The following is a 24,288-nucleotide window of genomic DNA, read 5'->3' as shown; positions in this document are numbered from 1 at the left end:
CTTATACAACTCAACACCAAAAAAAAAAAAAACTGATTAAAAAATGAGCAAGGACCTGAATAAATTTTTCTCCAAAGAGGACATACAGATGGCCAATAGACATGTGAAAGGATGCTCAAAATCACTAATCTTCAGAGAAATGCAAATTAAAACCACAATTAGGTATCACCTTACACTTGTCAGAATGGCTAGCATTAATAAGTCAACAAACAACAAGTGTTGGGGAGGATGTAGAGAAAAGGGAACCCTAGTGTACTATCGGTGGAATTGCAAATTGGTGCAGCCACTATGGAAAACAGTATGGATTTTCCTCAAAATATTAAAAGTAGAACTACCATATGACCCAGCAATTCTATCTATCTGGAGAAATCCAAAACACTAATTAGAATAGGTATATGCACCCTTATGCTCATTGCAGCATTATGTACAATAGCCAAGATATGGAGGCAACCTGGGTATCTATCAATGGATGCATAAAGAAGAGGTGGGACATATATACAATGAAATATTACTCAGCCACAAAAAAAATAATGAAATTTTACCATTTGCAACAACATGTATGGACCTAGAGGGTATTATGCTAAGTGAAATAAGTCAGAGAGAAGACAAATACCATATGATTTTACTTATATGTGGAATCTAAGAAACAAAATAAGCAAATGAAACAGAAACAAACTCGCAGATACAGAGAACGAACTGATAGTTGCCAGACAGGAGGGGGCTTGAGCGGCTGGGTGAAAAAGGTAAAGAGATTAAGGAATACAAATTGGCAGTTATGAAATAGTCACAAGAATGTAAGGTACAGCAAGGGACTATAGTCAATAATATTGTAATGACTGTGTATGGTGTCAGGTGGGTACTAGACTTGTCAGGGGGATCACTTCATAAGTTATACAAATGTCTAACCGTTATGCTGTATACCTGAAACTAATACAATATTGAATGTCAACTGTAATTTAAAAAAAAATTTTTTTTAAAGCTAAAAAGTGCAATCTTAGCAATATGCTAGAAAAAGTTAAGACAGAAGATTGTTTCAGACACTTTAAATACATGCAGCAATTTGCCTTAGTAGCTTTATATAAAAATATAAAATTTTAATATCCCAAATCTATATAAGGCTACTTTCATGATTTTGTAGATTACTATAATTAAACACTAATTCAGAGCCCTTTTCATCTTTCTAATATCCAATTCCAAATGCTTCCATTAGTTTTTTCTTCTCAGGGTTCTCTCTTTCATGCTCAAAAAGATCTACCTTTCTGGGATAGTACTGTTTTCCTACTCTTTCCCATCTTCTGTTCCTAATCTAGCTCCTGGGAAGCTGTCACACTGGAAATATTCAACACACAAATTTATACTAGGATGCTAATGGCAGACAAGGCTTAGTGGCTACCCCTCTCATCGGGAATTTGTATTTAATAGAAAAGTGCTTCAAATGAAAGAAATAGCCCAACAATGGTAGAATATTAGACACATTCTCATGAGGAAGTTATTTCCCCTCATTTTTGATAGTTGTACTACATTCTACTAGATAGATACATATTTAGATTATTTCTAAAGTTCCCCTACAGGTAATGTTGTGATGAACATCTCACCGTATAAAATATTTTCTACATTTAGGATTCCTAAAAGTGGAATTATTGGGCCAAGTAATGAACATGGTCTCCTCAGCACATTCAGTGGGGATGAGGAGTATATATTCACCAAAAGGAGAAATAGATACTGGGAAGACACCACAATGCCCACTATACTTCCCAGACTCTACGGACACCACAGTGCCCACTTTACTTCCCAGACTCTACAGTACACTCATATTCCAGAGAGTACCATTCTCACAAAACACAACATGAAGGCCTACCCTTCCCACATCCCCATCTGGTGATTTTGTAACTTGACAGCCCTAATCTCTGGGTGAAGTCTGAAAATCTCCATTTCAGTAAGCTACCAAGGGAGTCTGCTGCACACAAAAGTTTGAAAACCATTTCACTACACTGTAAACTTCTTGGGGATACTTTTATAATTGTGTCCTAAGCACCTAGTCCAATCTATTACCTACTGTATAGTAAGTGATCAATAATGTTGGTTAATCGGTGATTGAATTATTATTATGAACCAGAGAAAGGTGGTCAGGAAGGCCTTCTAAAATTAAAACTTTCGGTGGCACAATATCTACAATGGGTGATAGCTGAAAGCAATGACATTCATCCCGAATTTTTTGGGCTTACAGACTAGAGTCTCATCAGCAGCAACATACAAAAGAATCTAACAACATAATAGGCCTATGACTAAGAAATCAGATTTGTCCTTAGAAATGGGTTTCCAAAAGAGTTTTGTAATCAGTATAATTATAAAAGATATGTTTATCAAGCTAGTCATGGAACTTCTTAACTTCCACCATGAGCTTTTTACCAATGTATTAATACTTCTATGTTGATAGCATTTTTTCCAATAAGTAGATATTCTACTGCCATTTAGTTTTCTGTCACTAAGCATAGTTCTTGCCCAGGGGTAAGAAAAGGGTGGCCAGGGGTAAGAAACCATGGTCCATGCTCATCAGAATGCATCGGCACAGACACTGAAGCCAGGAACTCCTAGACATTCTGGAAGGTATCCTCATGTTGGCAATCCCCCATATCACGGGACACCCTATAAATAAAAATATGATAGAAATAGAGTTACCCCAGGAAGATTTTATGTACCTCCTTTGTTTTGAGAGATTTACCATGTGAGTTCATCCCCTTAGTGCTAATGCCTCTGCCTAAATAGTAATACTGGGAATCCCAATTTCTTATCTGTCTGCCCTTTAAAAACAAACTCCAATATCTGATGTGTTTCGATAACACACGAGTTACTAAAATCTTTCCAGAATGACCTCTGTTGCTCTCCTGATCAAAACATGATTGTCACATATTACTATCTGCAGATTCTCAAAAAACAGAGTCTCTGTGAAGCATTTAACATTCATCCATTCAATAATATTTGTTGACCCTATGTGCCAAGAGGTTGCTAAAGGCTGGGGAATCTTCCGCATCTGTCATCAAAAACCTCTGGAGGCAACAGAAATTATTAACCATATGTTATTAACTTATATTGTCACCTTAAGCAAGGGTGATTATTTCCGTATCTCTAGTAGAAAATGTTCCATCAGGATGTCAGGCAACAAAGAGGTGCTGGGTAGGCCTTCCATAGCAGTATTTTGTGACCAAATTTATGAGCTTTACAACATCCTAAATGGTATACAATTACAGAATCTCAAAGGGAATAAAATGCACATTTATTCCTGTCATAAACATTTTGAGGTAACTATTCTGTGCTTTGTAGGGAGTAAAGAGATGAATCTGTACAGTTTACTAGACATGATCCCTTAAATTCTCCACCTGTAAAATGAGGATATTGGTATAGAGTACCAATGAGGATATTGGTATAGAGTACCAATAATACCAATATTAAAAATAGATTCCTGAGACGAATGCCTGACCCAGTCCATGGCAAGTGCTTAGCACAGTCTGGTATGTAGTGAGTGCTTGTTAGATTTATTAAAATACTTCATAATTCACAAAGTATTTTTGTATGTTTTCCCATTTTGCTTCACAACACCCATACAAGGATAAGGACCTATCTCAAGGACAGAGTGGCTTTGTCAGGGCCACATAGTTAAAAATTGGAAGAACCAGTTGTTACAAGTGAATTTTCACAACTCCTAATTTTACTCTTTCAAATGCCTTGAGTTGAAATACAGAGGCATCTTTTCTAACTCTAAATAAGTTCATGCTTTTACAAATTTACTAGTTTCTGAGCTATTAATCTTAGAATTAAGAATAAAGACAGCACATTTTACTTGATTGGAGTTGTATCCTTACTACTGAAATAACAGATTAAACCACTAGGAATTCAACCAATTTACTAGTTTTCGGGTTTGTGTATGTGTGTGTACGTGTGTGTAGGGGGGTGAATGTATGTGTTTTGGTGGGGGGGGGTGTTTAGCTGCCAATGACAGAAAAAACAACAGGGATTTAAACAAGATAGGAATCTCTCTCACAAAATAACAAATTTAGACATAGGCAGTCCAAGCTGGCGTTAGTATTATGTCACTAGATTAGTATTACTATATATAATCAGTTCCACAATTTCAGGAATGTTCCATTTTTCATTATCTTTCCACTGCACTGTTGACATTTATCCTCATGCTTGCAGACTCACGGATACATGATTGTAGCACCATATCCACACATCATAGTCTAATTTCAGGCAGGACAAAGGTAGCAAAAACCAGACCAATGACCTGAACGATTACAGCCCAGCTCTTGTCGCAGTTTTGCAATTCCTCTTGGAAACTGTTTTCAGAGACCCTTACAAGCCACATCAAGAAAACATCTTATTTTTTCTGAGCTTATCGAGTGCCTCCTCTACAGCACACTCCAGATAGTGTGCTACACGTGTGGATTCAAGGGGTAATTAGACATGGCCCTTCCTTTCTGTGTCATGACCTATTGGGTTAACAAATAACTAATATGCAATGTAATAGGTGTACAAATTTAAGTATGCATAACATGCTCTGGTAGCAGAAAGAAAGAACAACTGATTCTAATTAGGATTTTAGGAAAAATATTTTTTTATAAAGAATTCAAGTGAATGCTGTACTAGGAGTTTCAGAGTTTTGCTTTGATAGATCATTGAAGTATTTTTAAGCAAAAGACTGACAAGAAGTTATGTATTTTGAAAAGGTCATTCCAGTAGCAACTGGAGCATGTAAAACACTGAAGGCAAGACCAGTTGGCAAGCTATGTAAATAATATGGGTCATAGATTTGAGGATCTTGACTAGGTCAATAGCCAAGGGAATCCAGAAAGAACAGATTCAAGAAATGTCTGATTCAAAATCTAAAGCTTGATGATCTTCTATTCTACAGTCTTAGCTCTACATAATATTGTACAATTTTTAAAAAATCATCCTCTAAAGATAGATTTTCCACACTATTGCAGGTATTCTAAAGAATGAGTTGCAGATTCAAATAGCAGGTCAGTATGTTTTCTTTATAAAAACAAATCAAGAAGCATTTTTTTGAGTGAGTGAGTGTGTGTGTGTGTGTGTGTGTGTGTGTGTGTGTGTGTGTGTGTGTGTGTGTTGGTAGATAGATAGATATGGATGAATGGATGATTTTATAAAGATATGAACCAAGGTCTTAGTAATTATCTGACGTTGGGTAGGATCCAGAGTTTACTTTCACTTTGCTAATCCATATTTTCTTTTTCTGTAATGACATCGTTAATATAATAAAGATATTTTAATAGCAATTTTAATAAGCCGCAGTCATTAAACCTGAGGAAGAGTTCTAACAATGTTTTTAACAATGTCGACATGGCTAAATAAGTTTATTTCCCCAAATTTACTACTTTAGGACAACACTTAGTTGAAATGTAAAAATGTTTTCTTTCAAAAACAAATTCACTATATTATAGCTATTCTTTCTATAATTAAGGTATTAGTTATAAACCACTCTTAATAACCTGTGAAAACTTACTTCGTTATTGTTCACTAGATTAGTATTACTGTGTATAATAGAATGTTATATATAATTTAAACCTTCCGTCATCTTGTAATTTGGTCCCTCCTTTTCTTCCATGAAAATAACCAGTCCTCTAACCTTCCCATCCACCTCCCCTCAAACTCCAGTTCCCTATAGGTATAATTAACGAGCCCAGGTTTTCCATCTGGACTTAGGAAGGTGAAATGTTTTTCTTGCTTCACTCTGTTTTTCCTAGGCTAGAGTTTATGCTTGGATGCCATCACTGTTGCACTTCTTGCTGATACTTGGCATAGCTGAGAAGTATCTTCTCTATACCTTTGTACAGAACTCTCTGTCTTTGCTCCACAACCCTTTCTCTCCCATCTGGGCCCCCAGAAGCACGTTGGTGGCAGTTGGAAACATGTCTCTCAAGCCTACTAGTTCCCTTGGAGCCACCACTCAGCAGCTTTCCAGCAGTCTCCCTTCCCAAACCCCATCCCACAGTGACTGTGCATGAAAGAGGAATGGGGTGGTAAACTGAAAGCAATATATTTAATAGGAAATAGAAGAAAGCTCATCAATGAATTACTTATCATTTTTGGTACGTAACTCGCAAGTGATTAATCAGTGGATTTGTTTAGAAATGAATTATATATTCTGATGCAGTAGCAGAAGTTTATATTTCTGACTTGCCTTGTTTTGCCAATATTTAAGCATTTTGTACTAGTCATGTACAGACACTTTTATTTAGTCTCACGCATGAAGAGAAAGCATAAGGCATGTAATTCAAGTGGTTTCTCATCCAAGCATTTCTATCACAAATTACTAAATCTAGTTGAAAATAGGAAAGATGATACTTCCCTCTCTCCCTCGTATTTATTCTATCAACCTAGTTTGGCAGTACAGAATATCTTGAATTGTAGGTAAAACAAAGGCTTCCGTTTATAAAATGTATTTGCTGTACCAAAAGATCAGCATACTGACCTGCTAAAAGTATGAAATAATTGTATGTCCCTTTATAAACAATGAATATTTCAGAGGATTAAGATAGAAAGAAAATCCTGAAAAAGAAGTGAAGAAAAACAGGAAGGAAGAGAATGCTTTAAAGTTAATGTCTGAATACATCATTTCCCTCCAAGGCTAAATAATTAGCACTGAAACGCTGACTGTATGGCACTTACTCCATACCTTTTGCTAATTAACATTTAAATGCGTGATGACAGCAACTATATTAAAACTAGAAAACCTGAAATCAGAATTTATAATTTAGGAGGTAATCTTGAGTATTATTACATTCATTACATTGTTTGCTTCAGATCTGCTTGTTACAAATTTTGGGTTTGAAAAACATGCAACCTTATCCTATGATGCACTGTAACTACTTGGTTATGCTAATAACTGAATTATGTAAAACAACAGATAGTCTAAACATCATACTCGAATTTGTTTCAGATGGGTTTTTTTTTCTTTTTTTTTGGTTCTTATATTTGGATCTAGGTATCCTTGATCTGAAAATTCACTTAGCCTCGAGTGAAATAACAAAGCCATAACCTAAAACTCTGAAGATTTCAATGTCTAGAAAGTCCGTTTTTAATAGGAGATACGGCGCATTCCCTTACTCTTTCCCTTCTTAGATCAGCAGGTGTCTCCGCCGGTCCAGTAGACTGAGAAAAAGGAAAAGGAGGGAGCAATAAGAAATTGTCTTGGCAGCTTTGTGGTAGAGGTTGGGGGCGGGGGGGAGTGTCTTAATATCACGATTAAAAGCTTTCCTCTGGTTTTAAAATTCTTATCCATATTAATGATCTGACATTAAGGATTATGCAGCAGAATTTGAGTCTGTCCATCTGTAACTTATAAAAGGAAAGGAACAAGGGATGGGAGGCAGCAAAACGATGCAGGGAGAGCGCGAGATGTAGGCGCGTGGGAACGGGGAGAGGCGGATTTGGCAAAGGGGGGACGACAGGCACAGGAATGGAAAGTGTGGCCTGGCCGGAGGGGAAGGTGGAGCCCACGTCGTCTCACTCCCCCTCCCCAACCCCCTCCTTTTCCTTTGAAGGTGGGGGCCCTCGGGGCACCTAGAAAGGGCCGTCGACTAAGAAAGGAAAGGCTGTCTCCCGAGGATGCGCTGGCTGGGGGCCGCCTCTCCTGGGACGGGGGGCGGGCGGGGACCGCAGACCGGCGGGCGCCGCGGAGGAAACGACCCCTAGCCAGGTCCAGCGGGTCCCGGCGCCCCAAGCCGGGCGGTCAGCGCGGGGGAGGCGGCCACGCTCGCCCCGTCCTGCAGGCGCCCCCCGGACGCTCTCCGTGCGCGTCCGACCCTTCGCAGGCCTCTCCCTGCGCCCCCCAGTCCGGACCCCCCGGCACAGGACCCTCAAACATGGCGGCCGCGGGCGGCGGCGGCGCCTCCTCCGCGGGCCCTCGGGTCGGCGCGGGTGGCTGGGCGGGCGCCACAGACCCACGAGCGGCCGGGTCGGACCCCGGGTCGGGGCCGGGGCCGGGGCGCGCGGGCGGGGGCGGCCGCGGCGAGGGCCGGGCGGGCGCGGCGGGCGCGGGGGCGGCGCGGGCGGGCGGGGCCGGCGGGGGCGGCGCGGCGGCGGCGGCGGAGACGGCGGCCCAGAGCCCTCTCGCGGCCGCGGCGGCAGCAGCGCCAGCCCCAGCCGCAGCCCGGCCGCCGCCGCCGCCGCCTCGCCATCCCGCCGCCCCGCCGGACATGAGTGAGGCGGGTCGGGTGCCGTCGCCCGCCGCGCCGCCGGCGGTGGCGGCGGCCGCGCCCGAGGAGAGGAAAGGGAGGGAGCCGGAGCGCGAGAAGCTGCCGCCGATCGGGTCGGCGGGCGCCGGCGCCACTGCGGTAGGTGCCGGGCGGGGGCCGCGGGCGCCCCGACGGCGGCCATCGGGGGGGAGGGCGAGGGGCGCCCTGGGGCCGTCGTCCTCTGGGGACCCCACGGGCCGCCCGGGGAGATGCGCCCTGACTGTCCTTCCTGCGGCCGAAATGAAAGAATTGTGCCTCGTGGACAGCCGCGAACACTTCGCCAGCTGCACCTTCCACCCTCGGGAAATGGGGTGGCCGGGTCCGCCGGCTGTTTTCGGTTATTTTCTGGGTTTGGGGGGCCCCACTTTCTCTAAGGAAATGACCAGCATCTTGGAGTCGGCATTATCTGTTGGATAGGGATAAGGTGTCAGGCAGGCGGGACTGGGTTTTCCACTAAGCTGCCTGCCTACCTTTGGGGCGCCAAGATTATACCCTTTTCTTCGCTTTTCTTTCCCTTCCCCCTTAAGACTGAACGGGCTGTGCGGCGAATTTCCACTTAATTGTGACCTTCCAGTTGCTGTCAGAGTAGTGGGAGGTAGATGCCTCAGTGATGGTGTTATTTTTTCATATGGTTCAGACATGTGACGTAAGGTGGGGAGGCTTTTTAAACCTTTTTATTTTAACTCAAGTTATCTAAGCTTGACAGGGATGATTTCCCAGCTGGATTTTTTTTTAAGGATTATTTGGAGAGCACTCTCAGGCTTCAAACTACATATTGCCAGATGATGTAATGGCACAGGCCCCCCTTCCCTATTTTTACTGGTGGATATGACTCTGGTTACTTTGGCACACACAAAAAAGTAACCTCTGATTTTCGTGATTTTTATTTGACATAATGTTTAAATACTTTTCAAGAGTTTTCTTTGGTACATTTAAAGACCATCTCTTGTCATGCAGCTGTGAGTGACAAAACAGTAAAAGTTTAGAGAGCGTGATACATTTTTTTAATTCTTACTTGCAATTCATTTCTTAAAACCTCCCTCTTAAGTGACTAAGAACTTACTAAAATAACTCTTCTTTAAAAAAAGTATTGGGAATAATGTTTTCATTCTGTAGGTTTTTCAAAACTAAAGACTGATAACTGGAAATTGTTAGAGCAAGTTCGTCGTGTTAAATCGGTGCAGCTACTTGTGGACAGTAATAAAATGACAAATTTAAAAATGTAGCTACGATTGACTGGTAAATTGGAATTACGTTTAGGAATTACTTTGGGAAATGCTTTGAAGGAATTTGTCACCCATCTGCTAGCAGAACCAGTTCCTTCTGTTGGTACCTTAGGCTTTCAGAGCTGATCTAGGAAGTTCTTAACTTGCAAATAAGCTAGTGTTTCAAGGGTTCATTTCTAAGTTGTTTAAAACGCTGAATGCATATGCTTACAGAAACAGTTCTATGAATGGATTTAGGTCCTCAAGTAAGCACCCTCCCAAAAACATTTATCTCAGTGTAACTGAAAAATGGAAGATTTGGAATAAAAACTTGGAGACACTGATACATTGTGGACACAGGTCTACAGACTGTTATCTGAAACTCTTGAGACATTGGAATTCAGAGTTTTTCAGATTTTAGAAAGGTAATTCAGTACATATATGTAATATCCACAGTGGGACCTTGGCCAGTTCCCCTGTAATCAAGTAAGTGAAGTGGATGTGTGTTCACGCTAAATGAAGTAAAGTCAGACTGTAAGTAGCTTAATATCAGTTCAGATCAGGTTGGATTGTCAAAGTCAGGTCCATGTTTTGTCATCAAGTGAGTTACAAAAACTTTTCAGCTTTAAGAGTATGTAGGATTTTGGAAGTGTGAATAAAGGGTTATGGACTTGTACTACTAGTCAAACAGAAGAAGACAGTTCAAGAAGTTTTGTTTTTTTTTAATCTTGACTTAAGCCTTGAAAAGACATAAGTTAAATTAGAAGAGGATAGGATGAATAGAAAACTTGAGATACTGAAGGCAATTTCTGGTGCCTTCCAAGGTCTTTCAGGGTTGGTAGCGTATTTTTTTTAATGACTTTTTAAATGACAGTCAGAATTTATGGCTTTGTGAATTGACAGGTTTGCCATTAACACTCATATTTTGAGTCACGACAGAAGGAAAAAAGACTTTTTCTCAGCTTTTTCAGCAAGAGTTAGAAGAGCCACAGGGAAGATGAGGAACTTCTTGAGTGTGTGTGTGTGTGTGTGTGTGCGTGTGCACGCACGCTCGTGTATTTGTTAGACATTCTAGAGCTGGAATTCCGAGTTATAGCAGTGAAAAGCCTGAGTCAAGAAGTTATATGCTTGGTCTCCCAGGGGGAAAGAAAGTCAGGAGACCTGTAGTGATTACTGAGTTCACCAGTAGGTGGGGAAGGCCTTGGTGGGAGGTTTGCCCACAGTGAAGGACAGAGGACTTGTCAAGTAGGTAGAAGGTGAGAGGAAGAATTTGAGGGAAAACATAGGGTATGTGGAGAGAATCTGAAGTCAATAACAAGAATGAAGTTTGTATACATTATGTCAGGTGTGTACAAATGGGCTTGTGGAGCTGCTGTGCCAAAATGTAACTACCAATTATTGAACATCTATTATGTTTAGCTTTGGGCTAGATGTTACATAGAGACATGGTTTTTTGTTTGTTTGTTTTGTAAAGGTTTCTGCCTCAGTGTAGGCAGGGCTAACATATGAAGACATCACAAAGCAAAGCAGTGTGTAAAGGCCACAATGAGCCATAGAAACAATGTGCACTCTAGGAGATCAGAGAAAAGAAATCAATGTGTGCAGAACTGTGCAGAAAGGCCTTGAAGTAAAGGTAATTATTTAAGCTGGCTGGCCATTGAAGGATGATAGGACTTGGATGGGCAAAAGAAAGTGGGAAAAGCAATCCAGTGGGGAAAACAACATGAACAAGGCTTAAAAGGAAGAATTAGGGAGTAATAAAGCAAGCCCAATGGAAGCATGCTGGGGAATGTGTGGGAGGTGAGTAAGATTGCATGGGGGCTGGAGCCAGATTACTAGGCAAAGAAATTTGGACATTTTTTTCTGTGATTAGTGGGAAGCCATTGGAGTTTCTGAAATAGAGGAACAACATAATGAAACCATTGGTAGTGATTAGAGGTAGTTAGACCAGAGGAGGGAGGAGAAAGGGTGCGAAGGAAGGAGCTTTGAAGTTCATCCCTGAGATGGTCGGTGCATCCACCAGGGTGGTGGCCATGTGATAAGGTGAAAGGGATTGAAGAATCCACATGATGTGGAACCTAGCTAGATAACAGGAATGAAAGAGAAAGATTGGTAAAGACAAGATTTTAGTTTCCAGATGAGTTCTTTCCGAGAAAAATATTTACATAAAAAGACAGTCCACCCAACATCATTGCAAATAAACGTATGCATGTGTGAACTTACATAAACCCTGACTATCTAGGTGTTTAGAACAATCTTATATATAGAAAATCTTGTGCCCTTCATTCGTTATGTTCTAAGCAAGAGGTGAGATGGCAAAGAATGAAAGCTACAGTGGCAAAGGCATTTTAAGCAATTTAGTAAACCACGGATATTACAAAAATACACCATACATATACATACATATATACATATATTTCCCTTCCCTTCTTTTTCTCCTGGTTTTTTTTCCTAGTATAGTTTAGTCTATGGGTAAAGGATCCCCTCTTGCTGCAAAAATGTTAGACTCCGAAGCCTTCTATGAATAACTGGTTGTTCCTAAGTTGTTATTTGTAACTTGGTGACATTTTGTACGTGGTCAAAAAACATTTTTGGGGGAATGATTGTAATAAATCAATGTGCCCCTTGAAAATAGAAATTACTGAAATTTTACTAATTCAGTTGAATTGAAAAGTCAATCTGAAGTTTAAGCCAACTCAAAAGAAAGCTGTATTTCAAATTAACTTGGTTTTGATCCAGATGTCCTTACTAAAGAAGAAATTGGTTGAAGAATTGTAACTGCAGCAAAGTGCACATTGTAAAGGTAGTGTTTTACTGCATAATAACCTATTGATGCAATTTCTTCTTTTCCTGTGTTATAAATTAAGTGAATAAAATCTCTTATGCCACCTTGCCTTCCCAATAAGTCCTGAAATTTCTGAGCTCCAGGACCAACATTTCTTTTATATTAAGTCATGTTAATCTTCTGTTTTTTTGTAAGATTAATTATATTTTGACTTTTTTTGGTGTCACAATTTTATTTCAGAATCCACATCCTTTTTCCTAGTCTCCTTTGAAAGATGTGGTTTATCCCACCTAAAGAAAGCAGTTCCATTTGGGCTGGTGTTTAGTCTGGGAGGGAAGTTCTCACCTTGAAAGTAGCTAACTTTTCACATCATAATAGAAGGATGTAGAACAAAGTTAACACTTCTGATTTTATAACCCGGCATCCTACCAGGGAACTGTGAAGAAACATGCAAGAAAGAAAAACAAAATATCTTTACCCAGTAACAGGGCCTAAAATAGTTTCCTTTGTAGACTCTCAATACGTTTGAGACCTCTTATTTGATGTGGCCATAACTGGTAGTTTAGATCAGTTTGTTTAAAAATATAACGCATACACATAATAATTTTTAAGAGTATAAAGCAGAATCTCTTAAATGCCTTTTATTTTAACTTAAAACATATAAAGGGGATTTTTTTTTTTCACCAATATTTTGACACAATAACTTTTGCTCAGTATCTCAGGAAGCCACTCACACTCTTATAAAGTAGTTTTTCTATGCATCATAGGTAGTCCCTGGACTCATTGAGACTGAAGTACTTAATCTATTACCAAAATATTCATCTTGGATTTGAAAAACAAATTTCAGATGTGGCCAGAAGTGTTCAAATTGCCATTGTCCCTACATACATATCAGAAATTATCAAAGCAAGAAACTCAGTTTTTATTCATTCAAGCATCTTTTATTCTTCATCTATAGAGTATTTTTTATTGTACTTAAATTTGTTACCTTTCTACAAATCCCTTCTTCCAAAATGATGCAGGGAGACTATGAATCAGAATTATAATTCTATTCTTTTTTTTTCCTAAGATTGTATGTCAGGTTGGATCTAGTTTAGGAAAATCTATCTAGATCAGCTCTGTCCAGTTGGAATATAATGTGAACAGCATATGTAATTTAAAATTTTCTAATAGCCACATTAAAAGGAATAAAAATAAAGACGTAAAATTAACTTTAATATTTTTATTTAATGCTACATATCCAGAAACTTATTACCATTTCAACATTTAATCAGTGTACATGCTTAATGAGATATTTTATCTTTGTCATACTAAGTCTTTGAAAATTGTGTATTTTACACCTACTAGATATCTCGATTTGAACTAGCACATTTAAAATGCTTGCTAGCCACATGTGGCAAATGGCCATCTTAGACTGCATATGTAAATGGTATCTTCTCATTCTCCCAAGATTTCTTAAATTCACTCTTAGTTCTAATTACCATTTATCCCTATTGTGGCCATTCTCAAAGTATGGTCCTTCACATCCTTTTGGAGGTCTATGATGTCAAAACTACTCTTACAGAGATACCAAGGTGTTATTTGTCTTGTCTTGTTCCCAATGTTCTTTTATGACTTTACAGTGTAGTTTTCTAAAGGCTTCATGAGACATGATATTACAAAAAACTGAATGCAGAAGCAGGTACAAGAATCCAGATATTAAAAAATGGATTTACAAAATGTAAAACAGTGCCATTCTTCTCACTTTCTTGTTTGGGAAAATAGTTATTTTTCCATAAATGGGTTTATTGTTATTTTAAAAGAATTGGTACATGCACACAACAATCTTTAATAGTGTCGAGAAGTCCTGAGACCAGAAAGTTTGAGAATCACTACCCCAGTGTATGTTGAATTTCCTTTGTACTATTACTATTAATGCTCTTTATTTGGCATTATCAATGACAGCTATTCTATGTAAGTGAATTTTCCAACTAACCAAGTGTTACTGGACATTTTAAAATGTCCGCTCATTTCTTGAAGATAGCACTTTCTAAAACACATTATATACATCTCTTCTTAAATATAAGATGCTATAATTGAATATATCCTGGTGACTGAATCACCTGCATTCACAGCCGACCTAACCAAAGTGCAGTCCACCAAACTATGCATTTGTCGTATGCTGTCTCTTCGGTAAATAAAACTTGTGCCAGTCTGACTTACTAAATAGATATCTAGAATGTGACATTAATTTTCACTTGACATAGTTTAAAATGCAAGCATTTAACTTTGTTTGCAAAATTAGTTTAAAATGTTGCGAATAATGAAATTTGTAAACATAGAAATTCAATTTAAAATATTTTAACTCAGGGACTCAAACATATTAAGATATTATGGCTTTTAAAAGTGTTTCATGATAAAACAGCCAGCAATTATTCTTTTATCAAAGATTGTTTTAGAATGTGAACAAAAATGTTTTATCTTCTAAGGCAGTTTCTGGGGATAGAAGATGAGCAAAGTAAGTTTTACCAGAATTTTGAATTTAATGGAACTTGGTGTTCAATACAAAAACTATCATGGAAAACCATGAATATCTTTCTTATTGGCATCTGATAGAAAAATATGGTAAGGAAATCAGAAATTGAACTCCGATATAGTCTGTTCCTCAGTGAAGGTTGAAAACAGGTATTTAATTGTATTAAAATAAAATTTTAAATAAGGTTGACAGTATTTAATTATATATTAACAGGAGCAGAACAGGTACTCAATAAGTATTTGTCTATTTAAACTTTTTGAAATAATTTTATATTGTAATCTTACATATACTCTATGTGCTTATATAATCAAAAAGACCACTGAGGTTCATGTTAGGTACTTGTGAAATATCTTTGATTAGTTATGTAATTACTACGTAAAATTTTTCTGCTGTTTATTAAACTCGTGGTTAGCCTCTGCCTAGAGAGTCAAGTCTACTATTTATTATACCAGATTTAAATATTTTGAGTTTTTTCCCTCAATGAATTCTTAAAGTGTTTTTTTCTCCCTGTGTTCCCTGTTTGTACTTATCTTCAGTCTATAACAGCTGGTTGGGTATCTGCTACTATCTATCCTTCAGCACATCCAGCCCACTGTTTGTAGACTGGCCGCATTCCAGGACTTCATCTTTGGTGTTCTCCTTCTGTGGGACTCATAGATAGCACTGTCAAAACTCATGGGAAACCAGATGTAATAACTGTGGTAGATCCGATTCTTAGAAGACTTGTAATGTTCTCTAACCTTTAATTTACTCTGAAGTTTAATGTCATATTAATACCCAACAGCTTCTTGATTTGATTCTCTAATTTTTAATCAGTTTACCATTGTACAGCATGCTGCCCCATTTTTCCTCATGAAAGTATTAGGTTATGTGTAAGATTTCTCTTGTAGAAGCTAGTATGGGGTAACTGCTCTTTTGGCATTTTTTTATGAATCTAGTGCACTGTCAACCTATAAAATTGTCCACGAGTAATTTCATGCCATCTCGAGTATAAAGTATCAAGAGCACAGTCATCTTACAAACAAGAGACTGACTAGACCAAGAATCTTATTTCATGTTTTTTGAGCTATTTTGATTACAAGGAACAGAAAATCAGGCCATTTATGCCTCCTTTTAGAAAAGGAGAATTTACTGGAATGATGCATGTAGATTAGAACCAGAACCAGAAAGCAAACAAGAACAAAAACTGGCTGCTCGTTGTGCATCTGCTCTTCTCTCACTTTTGGTTAGTCACTCTTTTCCATATTCCTCCATCTAAAATCTGGAAAGACCTCCTGACTGACATACTAGGAAACATCAATGCCCTTGATATCAGGCCACCTAATAAGTAGCCACACAGCCTACAGATGGCCACCCATAAGTAGAGTGCCTGTGCCTATCTTTGCTCCAGTCATGGCCATTCCTGCACGAAGAATAGCAGTAATGCTGTGGGGACCGTGGAAGTGAGCACTGGATTTGGCAGCCATGATAACATGCTCAGTGTACCCTCCCTCAAACCTTTGTCCCTTTCCAGCCACTGGCCTTTCTCCCCTTCTGTAAAGCTTCTGGACACAGCAATCTCTGCTCATTGCTTTCATTTTCTAAGTTCCCATTCATCTGTCAGTCCATTTCATAATAGTTTCTGCCACCACTATTCTCCTAAATCTGTTGCCTCCACTGTCCCCATGATTTCATAGTTGCTGATTCTCAGCAGCACATTTTAGACCTATCTACTCTTTCATCATTTAATATTGTTGACCACTTTAAAAAAAAAAACTTTATCTTTAGTTTTAACACATCACCTTGGATATTGGATATCTTATCTCTTCGTCCATTCATTCTTAATCTCTTTGTCAGCTCATATTATATATGCCAACATTTCCCATGGTTCTGTCCTTATATTAGTTTTGCATAATAATTGCTGCATAACAGCAGCATAATGATAAGCCTATCAATTAGAAAAGAAAATCATTATTTTAGTATGAGAAGCATGTTTTTGCCTGGTGAGCATTAGTTCCTCTTTTAATCACTCACAAATCACATATTTATATAAACCAGTCTAGGCTTCAAGTTTTCATATATTCTTAAATCATATGCTCTCTTCTTTATGAAGGGATGTTAGAGTATGTCTGTTCTCCTGAAATTTGAAATGAGGCATTTTAGTTTGTTCATTTCATTCATTTGTAACTTAAGGAAGGGGTTTCTGATTCTCATTATGTTTCACATTCAGACCTGAACTAGCTGTAACCATTTTGCCATTGCTTTGGCCCAGGCTGCCATTCTTTTTCATTCTCTATATCTACTGTTCCACTTCAGACCTCATGTCCTCCAGTAGCCCTGGGTTAGCTTCTTGTATTACTCTACTTCAGTCTATTCCTATACTGCTGCCAGAGTGATTTTTCTAAGGTACAGATAAGATCATGTCACTCCCTGCTTATAAGTCATCAGTGATTTTTCTCTCTCCCCTTCCAGGATATGTTTTTGGCCCCAGAGACCGGTTTCATGGAAGACAATTTTTCCACGGACTGGGCAGGGCAGAGAGGGATAGTTTCAGACAGATTCAAACACATTACATTTATTGTACACTTTATTTCTATTATTATTACATTGTAATATATAATGAAATAATTATACAACTCATCATAATGCAGAATCAGATGCCACGAGATACAGCTGTATAATTGAAGTAAATCAATTTAATTGCCACTATAAAGCCTGCCACCAGATTCAGCTTAATTGTTCCTGGCCACTCACTGGTGGGTTTTGATATGAGTCTGCAAGCAATTGATTTATTATGGTCTCTGTGCAGTCAGACCTCTCTGCTAATGTTAACTTGTATTTGCAGCTGCTCACCAGTGCTAGCATCACTGCCTCAGCTCCATCTCAGATCATTAGGCATTAGATTCACATGTGCGGTTCACACTTGATTTCACACTCCTATAAGAGTCTAACGCCTGATGATCTGAGGTGGCGCTGAGCAGCGGCTACAAATACAGATGAAGCTTTGCTGGCTCGCTGCTCACCTCCTGCTGTGTGTCCCAGTTCCGGTTGGGGACCCTTGCTGTAGCATGAAGGCTTCATGGTATGGTCCCTGCCTGCCTTTCCAGTCTTATCTCATTGGACCATTTGTTGTTTCTGATTCTATATTCCAACTAAATTGTTCCCTAAATCCTGTTATTGCTCAGTCTTAGATAACATCGTGACAATTTCCAATGAAAAAAGGCCCGTGATGTATTAAGTTATTGTAGATATTTATAGCTAAGTTAAACAAAGCTCTATACTGAGGGGCCATTCACTGACCTCATTTTACAAATCAGTTACTTTTGTTGATTACCATGTGTAAATCGAATATATAGTGCATCAAATTTGGCATTTGTTCTCACTGTAATTTAAGATATTCTGATAGAATAAAACATACAAATAAGCAAACTTGGCCCCAGGCATTAATAAAATTCTTACTTAAGTATTCTGATATTTATGGCAAGGAATGACTTGCTTATTCAAATGTATAGTTTATTTTGATTTTATTTTCCTATTTGATTTTATTTATTCCTTGAACTTACCAAGATTACACAAATTATGTTATTTACTAAAACTGTTTCATAGAAAAGTGCTGCATCTTACTGACTTATTTATCTCTTTCTCCAATTTTCTATGTCTACATATGTCTACATTGGGAATCTACATTATAAATTTACTAGAAAAGAAAACCGATAGTTGTTAAATGGCTTTGTTGATTGAATCAGTTACTTCTTATTTTTCATTATTTGAAGATTCCACAAGTGAACTAAGCAATGCCCTTTGGGACCTCCTTTTATTAAGAAGGGGTAGAGGAAGGGGGAGGAAAATAAAATATTGAGTCTTTCCTAGATTGCTAGGACATCAGAGGTTTCCCTGAAGTACACTGTTTTTCTGCTTATGTTAATTTCCTCTAGTTAGGCGAGTTGCTCCTGAAGCTATTAAATTTCATTCAGTATATATCTATAGAAGTAGAGGAGACAATATCAGCCACAAGGGGTTGCTGTGAAAACAGGTAGATATGTATAACATACCTACTATCACATAATAAACCCTTAATGCATGATAGTTACTATAGGAAGGGACTCTGAGATTTAGTTGTTCAAAAGAGTACAGATTTCAGGGTCATTCAGACTAGAATTGGAATTCCCAGTTACCAGCTTCGTGGACTTGGGCATAGTACTTCAATTTCTTCATTGTTAAAATGGGGTGTAATTAAATTTGTCACAGAATGTTGTATTAAGGCACCTACTAGAGTAGTAGGCATTTAGCAAGTATTCAATAAATGACTTGGAGTATGTTATTAGCACAGAAATAATCATTTATTGAGCACCATTTGTGCTGTAGTTTCTGTACGAGACCCTAGATATTGTCTATAATTCTGAAATGTCAGCTCGATAACTAAAATCTATTAGGAGACTACTTTATTTTAGTTAGGCAATATGTTTAACTTTTATAGTCTAGGTGTAGGCTAATTCTAACACAAATATTAACTCAGTTCACTGAGCCTAAATCTAGCCAAGAAACAAGCAAAAACAAGTTAACTTTACTAGTCTTTTTAAAAGAGAAATTTAATAAATTTACTCGAAAGTGCAGGATTTAACATAAGATTCAATGGATGTCAAGCTCTGTGATGAATAAGGAATTTCTAGTCCAGTATGAAGGACCAATAGGAGGACAAGTATAATTTCAGTAGAATAATTTAAATTACAAGCATAAATAAGAGTGATTTTTTTATGGAAATGGTGATTACCAGAAAAAACTGCAGAGAAGTTATGATAGACTGGCTTATGCTGCATTTACAAAGTAGCCCCAAGTTTCAGTGTTTGAAAACTGTAAAGGTTTATTTATTGATAATGGTATAATTTAATATTGGTCAGAGTGGCTCAGGGACCCAAGCTGATGAATGCTCTAACAGCTCAACTTGTAACCCCCATGGTTGTCTCGGTGGAGGAAGAGAGGAGCTGGACATTTGCCCACCTTAACGCCTTAAACGCATTTGTACTTCCTGGTTCACAAAAGTTATTTCTACTTGTGGCCTGTTAGAATTACTTATTAACCAGATGGCTCCATCTATCTGTAAGAGAATGGGTAATATGGAAGGGTGAATATTTGGTGAGGAGAAATGTTTTTGCTATGTGGTATATAAACTCATTCTAAAAAGGTAGATTGAAATAAGGCTGATGAATGAGGAAAGAGGAGATGAAAAAGAAATTCTCATTTAAAGAAGTGAACATTAAGAAGTAAACTACTGTATTCTGTTAAGCATTTGGAAGTTGTAGCATGGCGTAAGCTGGAAAGAGCTGAAAATAAGCCCCGAGGTAACTATACAGGTGAATACCATACTGGTAATATAATGCGATTTTATTTATAATTATAAAAACAGATTCATTACACCTCATGAATTTTATAGTTAATTTGTGGAAAGCGTGTTAATATATAGATTCTATGCTATGGGAAGACTGCTCTGTTATCTGCACTTAAGGATCTCCAAGTGCTTGGCACTATTTTTTAAAAATCTTGGTCCATCCAAAGGAGAATCACAGTGCTTAGAAAGAAATGAACTCTAAAGGGTTCATCTTTTTACCTGAACTTTCACAGTTGCATCAAAAGAGAATAAAAACTTCAATGAATCAACCTGCGAAGTATCACATGCATGTTAACTATTGGAAATAATTGTGGAGGTCAGAAAAACAGTGTTATCTAAATACAGAGTTAAAATAACAGTTAACATGGATAGAGCATGTACTTTGTACAAGGAGCTGTGCTAATTATTTTATACACGTTACCTCAATTAAAACTCACACTAACCCTGTGAGGAATCTACTCTTATTATCTCCGTTTCTAAACTTTATTAATTTATAAGCAGTTCAATGATATGACTTGTCATTTTATACCTAAAACAGTTTGGTCCTAGAAAAGGTAAGTCAAAGTTATATACATGTTTTACCTACCATATATGTATCACAAATTAAAATCTCTATTATAAATGTTTTTGATTTCTGCAATAAAATAATTTAAATATAGCTAGTGGGAATTATGCTGCAATGTTAACTTTTCTGTTTTTAGGGTTTGGACAGAGGATCCAAAGGCCAAATTTCCACTTTCAGCAGTTTTATTTCAACTGTTAGCCAGAAGAAAGAAGCCACTGAAAACAGAAGTTCACCTACACATCTTGTTTTCCCTAACATCAGGAATGGTAAAAAAAAAAAAAAAAAAAAAAAAAAAAAAAAAATGCACATAGTCTATATATCTTGGCTGAAAGTATACTTTCAGACTATTAAAAAAGTAGACAATTATCCAGCATTGTTTTGGTAGGTCTATTAATTTAAACAATAAGAAAAAGAAATAGGCTGTGTAAGTATTTACGGGAAGAAGCAAAATCATTATTTTTTGGTGAATTTTACCTAGAGTAAGAAGATGAAATATGAAGCTTATGAATAATAAGAAAGTTTGTTTAGGGAGCCAGACATAATGAAAATATAAGAAGATTTAATAGGTTTCCTTTATTTGAACAGTAATTAGAAGATTTGACAGAAAATATATTAAATACTTAGAAATAAACCTAAAAGAAAATGAGCAAAACTTATATGAAGAAAACGATAAAACTTAATTGAAAGACTAAAAGATGGTTTGAATGGAAAAACTTAACATAAATATTAGAGATGTCAGGTATATCCAGCTTACTCTCTACATTTAATAAAATTTTCAACAGTTTTTTTGGAGAAACTTAAGAAAATGATGCTGTATTTGGTCAATAGGAATAAATGCCTGAAAGGATGCAAGAAAAAAAAAAATGAGGGAGCTCATTTCTCATGGTACCGTATATTATAAAGCTGAATTAATGATAGCATTGCCACCAAGACAGCCAATAGATGGAGCTAGATTAGTAAAAAAATATTGTATACAAATGATATTAAATTATTCAAAAAATTGAATTAGGCCAACTGGCTTACCTGTTGAAAATAATAACTTTAGATTTTTTAAAAAGCTATAGTCTACAGCCATGCCACCCTGAACAAGCCCGAACCCTTCTGATCTCAGAAGCTAATCAGGGTCAGGCCTGGTTAGTACTTAGATGGGAGACCACCTAGGAAGACCAGGTGTTGTAGACATGAAAAATAAAAAAATAAGGGATCATAAGCTGACAAGGTTCTTGCAATCTATAAGGTCAACCAAGGGTTGCCTCGCCTAAATAAATAAATAATAAAAACTATAAAAGTACTAGAAGAAAACTCAGGAGATAATTTTTATAATAAAATTCTTGGAATGACAGCAGTGCCCAAAACCAAAAAACTAAAAATTGGTAAGTTTGAATACATGAGAAAATTGACAACTTCCTTTGGAATTTTAAAAAGTCATAAAGGACATCTCAGTGAAAAACATATCTTTGACTCATAAAGATCATTAATAAATCCATAAAATGAACATTCCAATAGAATAAAAAAGCAAAGGGTATGAACAGACCAATCAGAAAAGGAAACATGAATAGTTAATATACATGTGAAAAGAAGCTCAATCTCACTAGCATTTAAAGAAATACAAATTAAAATGAGTTAACATTGCCCAACTCAGCTGCAGAGAATGAAAGAATTTATATCTGTAGTGTTGAAAATTGGTACTTTTATGGGTCTTGGAAATTGATACAACCTTTCTGGAAGGCACATTATTGCCATATAATCAGATTTTTAAGTGTCCGTGTACTCACTGACCCAGTAATTCCATTTCTAGGAACTTATTCTAAGGAAATAACATAGATACAAAGACATATGGAAAGAATGTACATCGTTTAAAATAGAGGTATTTAAGGCAATGTAATGAATTGGTTAACTAAATTATGGTAATCCATATTGTATATACTATGCCTCTATTAAGAAAAATGTGATATGTATATAAAGTGTCTAGGAGAAATGCCCAAAATACATTGTGAAATGAAAAACACAAGTTACACAATAATAGGTAGAATATGACTCCAATTTTTTAAGTGTAGGCAAATCTTTTTTATTTCTTTGAGCACATAGGAGATATGGAAGGATGCCCACCAATCTATTAATGATATCCTCCGGAAAGTAGGATTGGGTGTATATTATTAATATGTTCTATTTCTGTATACAACTCTACATAGTTTTATCACAGGAAATGTATACTACTCACATAATTTTAAGTACCCCTTGCTCTGTAATAAGACAAAACAAACCTGCAAAGGTTTAAATGTCCCTCACACCAGAACAGAACTTAGAAATGTTTAAGGATGTAGTTTCTGGTTAATTGCCTGTGTCCGTAAACTGCATATGGCATAAATTATTTCTGCACAGATTTTCTGTTGACACTCCAAGATAGTGCTAGACCTATTCTCCACTCTGGTAGGTTAGTATTTACATTATCTCATTTATCAACTTTGTTTCTGATAACTTCTTTCTTCCATCACTTACACACACATACACACACACTTATTCCATCACTTCAGTCTTACCCAGTCTTCATATGTCACAGTCCCCCAACCCTCAACAAAACAAACGAACCTATAATTGTGTGATAGCATTATAGAAATAAAGAAAATGAACCTGAGGTAGAAATTATTTTCCCATTTTAAGGGTTAGGAAACTTAAGCCACAAAGAGTTTTAAGTGACTGGTCCTGAATTAATTTACAGAGCTAGTGAATGGCAGAGACAGAAAAGGGAAGAGAACCAAAAGTAGTTTTGAATAATGCCTTCTTTAAATGGAGTATTGGTGAAAAAAAAAGAAGTGAGCCCTGAAGGAGTTAGAATCAGGTTGTTCTATGACTTGGAAATCAAAGGAAAATAAAAATTTTTAAAGAAGATCTGGTTAACAATGTCAGTGCAAGAGAGGACAAGATGAGTAAGCACTGAGACAAATGTGGTTAATGTGTTCATTGGTGACTTAAGAACAGTTTAGGATGGTTTAGTAGGAGAATTCATATTATAAGAAGTTAAGGGCAGATTAGTTTTGAGGATGTAGGGGCAATGTAGACTTGCCTTTAGAGTATCTTGAACTGAAAGAAAAAAGAGAACAGTGGAATCTCAGTATTATGGTTAAGAGAAAAATCTAATAGAGGGAAAGACTAAACTTGCAGTAGGAACATAGAATAATAAAATGAACAGATAGAATCAATAAGCGGTGTGAGGATGGGATTAAGGAAGAATACATGCATAGGGGCTGAGATGTTGGCTCCAGCAAGGAGAGAAGGGCACTTCTTGCTCAGACTATGGAACAGAGGAAAGAGGGGCAGCGGGAGGAGGAAATGGAAGCAGGAAACACTTCTTGCCTTGAATTCAATAGTCTCCTCAGAGGGCTGCTGTAACAAAGTACCACAGACTTCGTTGCTCAAACAACAGAAATTTATTCTCTCATGGTTTTGGAAGCCAGAAGTCTAAAATCCAAGTGTTGGCAGGACTGGTTTCGTTTGAAGGTTCTGAGGGAGAATCTATTCCACACCTCTCTCCTATATTCGGGTGGTTGCCAGCAGTCCTTGCTGTTCCCTGGCTTTTAGATGCCTCACTCCAGTCTCT

The 24,288-nt window shown here is 37.5% G+C and overlaps 1 protein-coding gene, 1 long non-coding RNA gene and 1 pseudogene across 4 annotated transcripts in view; 2 read left to right on the top strand and 1 right to left on the bottom strand.

The window, feature by feature from the left end:
* LOC120609320 (uncharacterized) overlaps window positions 1-24,288 on the bottom strand; it is a 92,495-nt gene that overhangs the window by 5,694 nt on the left and 62,513 nt on the right. The window contains exon 5 of one of the 2 annotated variants that reach the window (XR_005654733.1): window positions 682-2,646. The exons of the other annotated variant lie outside the window; for it this stretch is intronic. This is a non-coding gene — a long non-coding RNA (uncharacterized LOC120609320). Of the gene's footprint in view, window positions 1-681; window positions 2,647-24,288 lie in introns of those variants that run through there. 2 annotated transcript variants of the gene reach the window in all.
* The window catches only part of HECTD2 (HECT domain E3 ubiquitin protein ligase 2), a 64,162-nt gene continuing 48,054 nt past the window's right edge, over window positions 8,181-24,288 (top strand). For both annotated transcript variants that reach the window (XM_039871745.1, XM_039871744.1), the window contains exons 1-2: window positions 8,181-8,354; window positions 20,827-20,956. In XM_039871745.1, the coding sequence (XP_039727679.1) occupies window positions 8,217-8,354; window positions 20,827-20,956 (268 nt within the window). In that variant the 5' untranslated portion in view covers window positions 8,181-8,216. The remainder of the gene's footprint in view (window positions 8,355-20,826; window positions 20,957-24,288) is intronic.
* Window positions 21,754-21,872, top strand: LOC120609923 (uncharacterized; annotated as a pseudogene).

Source organism: Pteropus medius, unplaced genomic scaffold (genome assembly GCF_902729225.1).
Source record: "Pteropus medius unplaced genomic scaffold, Ma_sr-lr_union100, whole genome shotgun sequence".
Taxonomy (NCBI): Eukaryota; Metazoa; Chordata; class Mammalia; order Chiroptera; family Pteropodidae; genus Pteropus; species Pteropus medius.
This window is presented reverse-complemented; position numbering and strand designations above follow the sequence as displayed.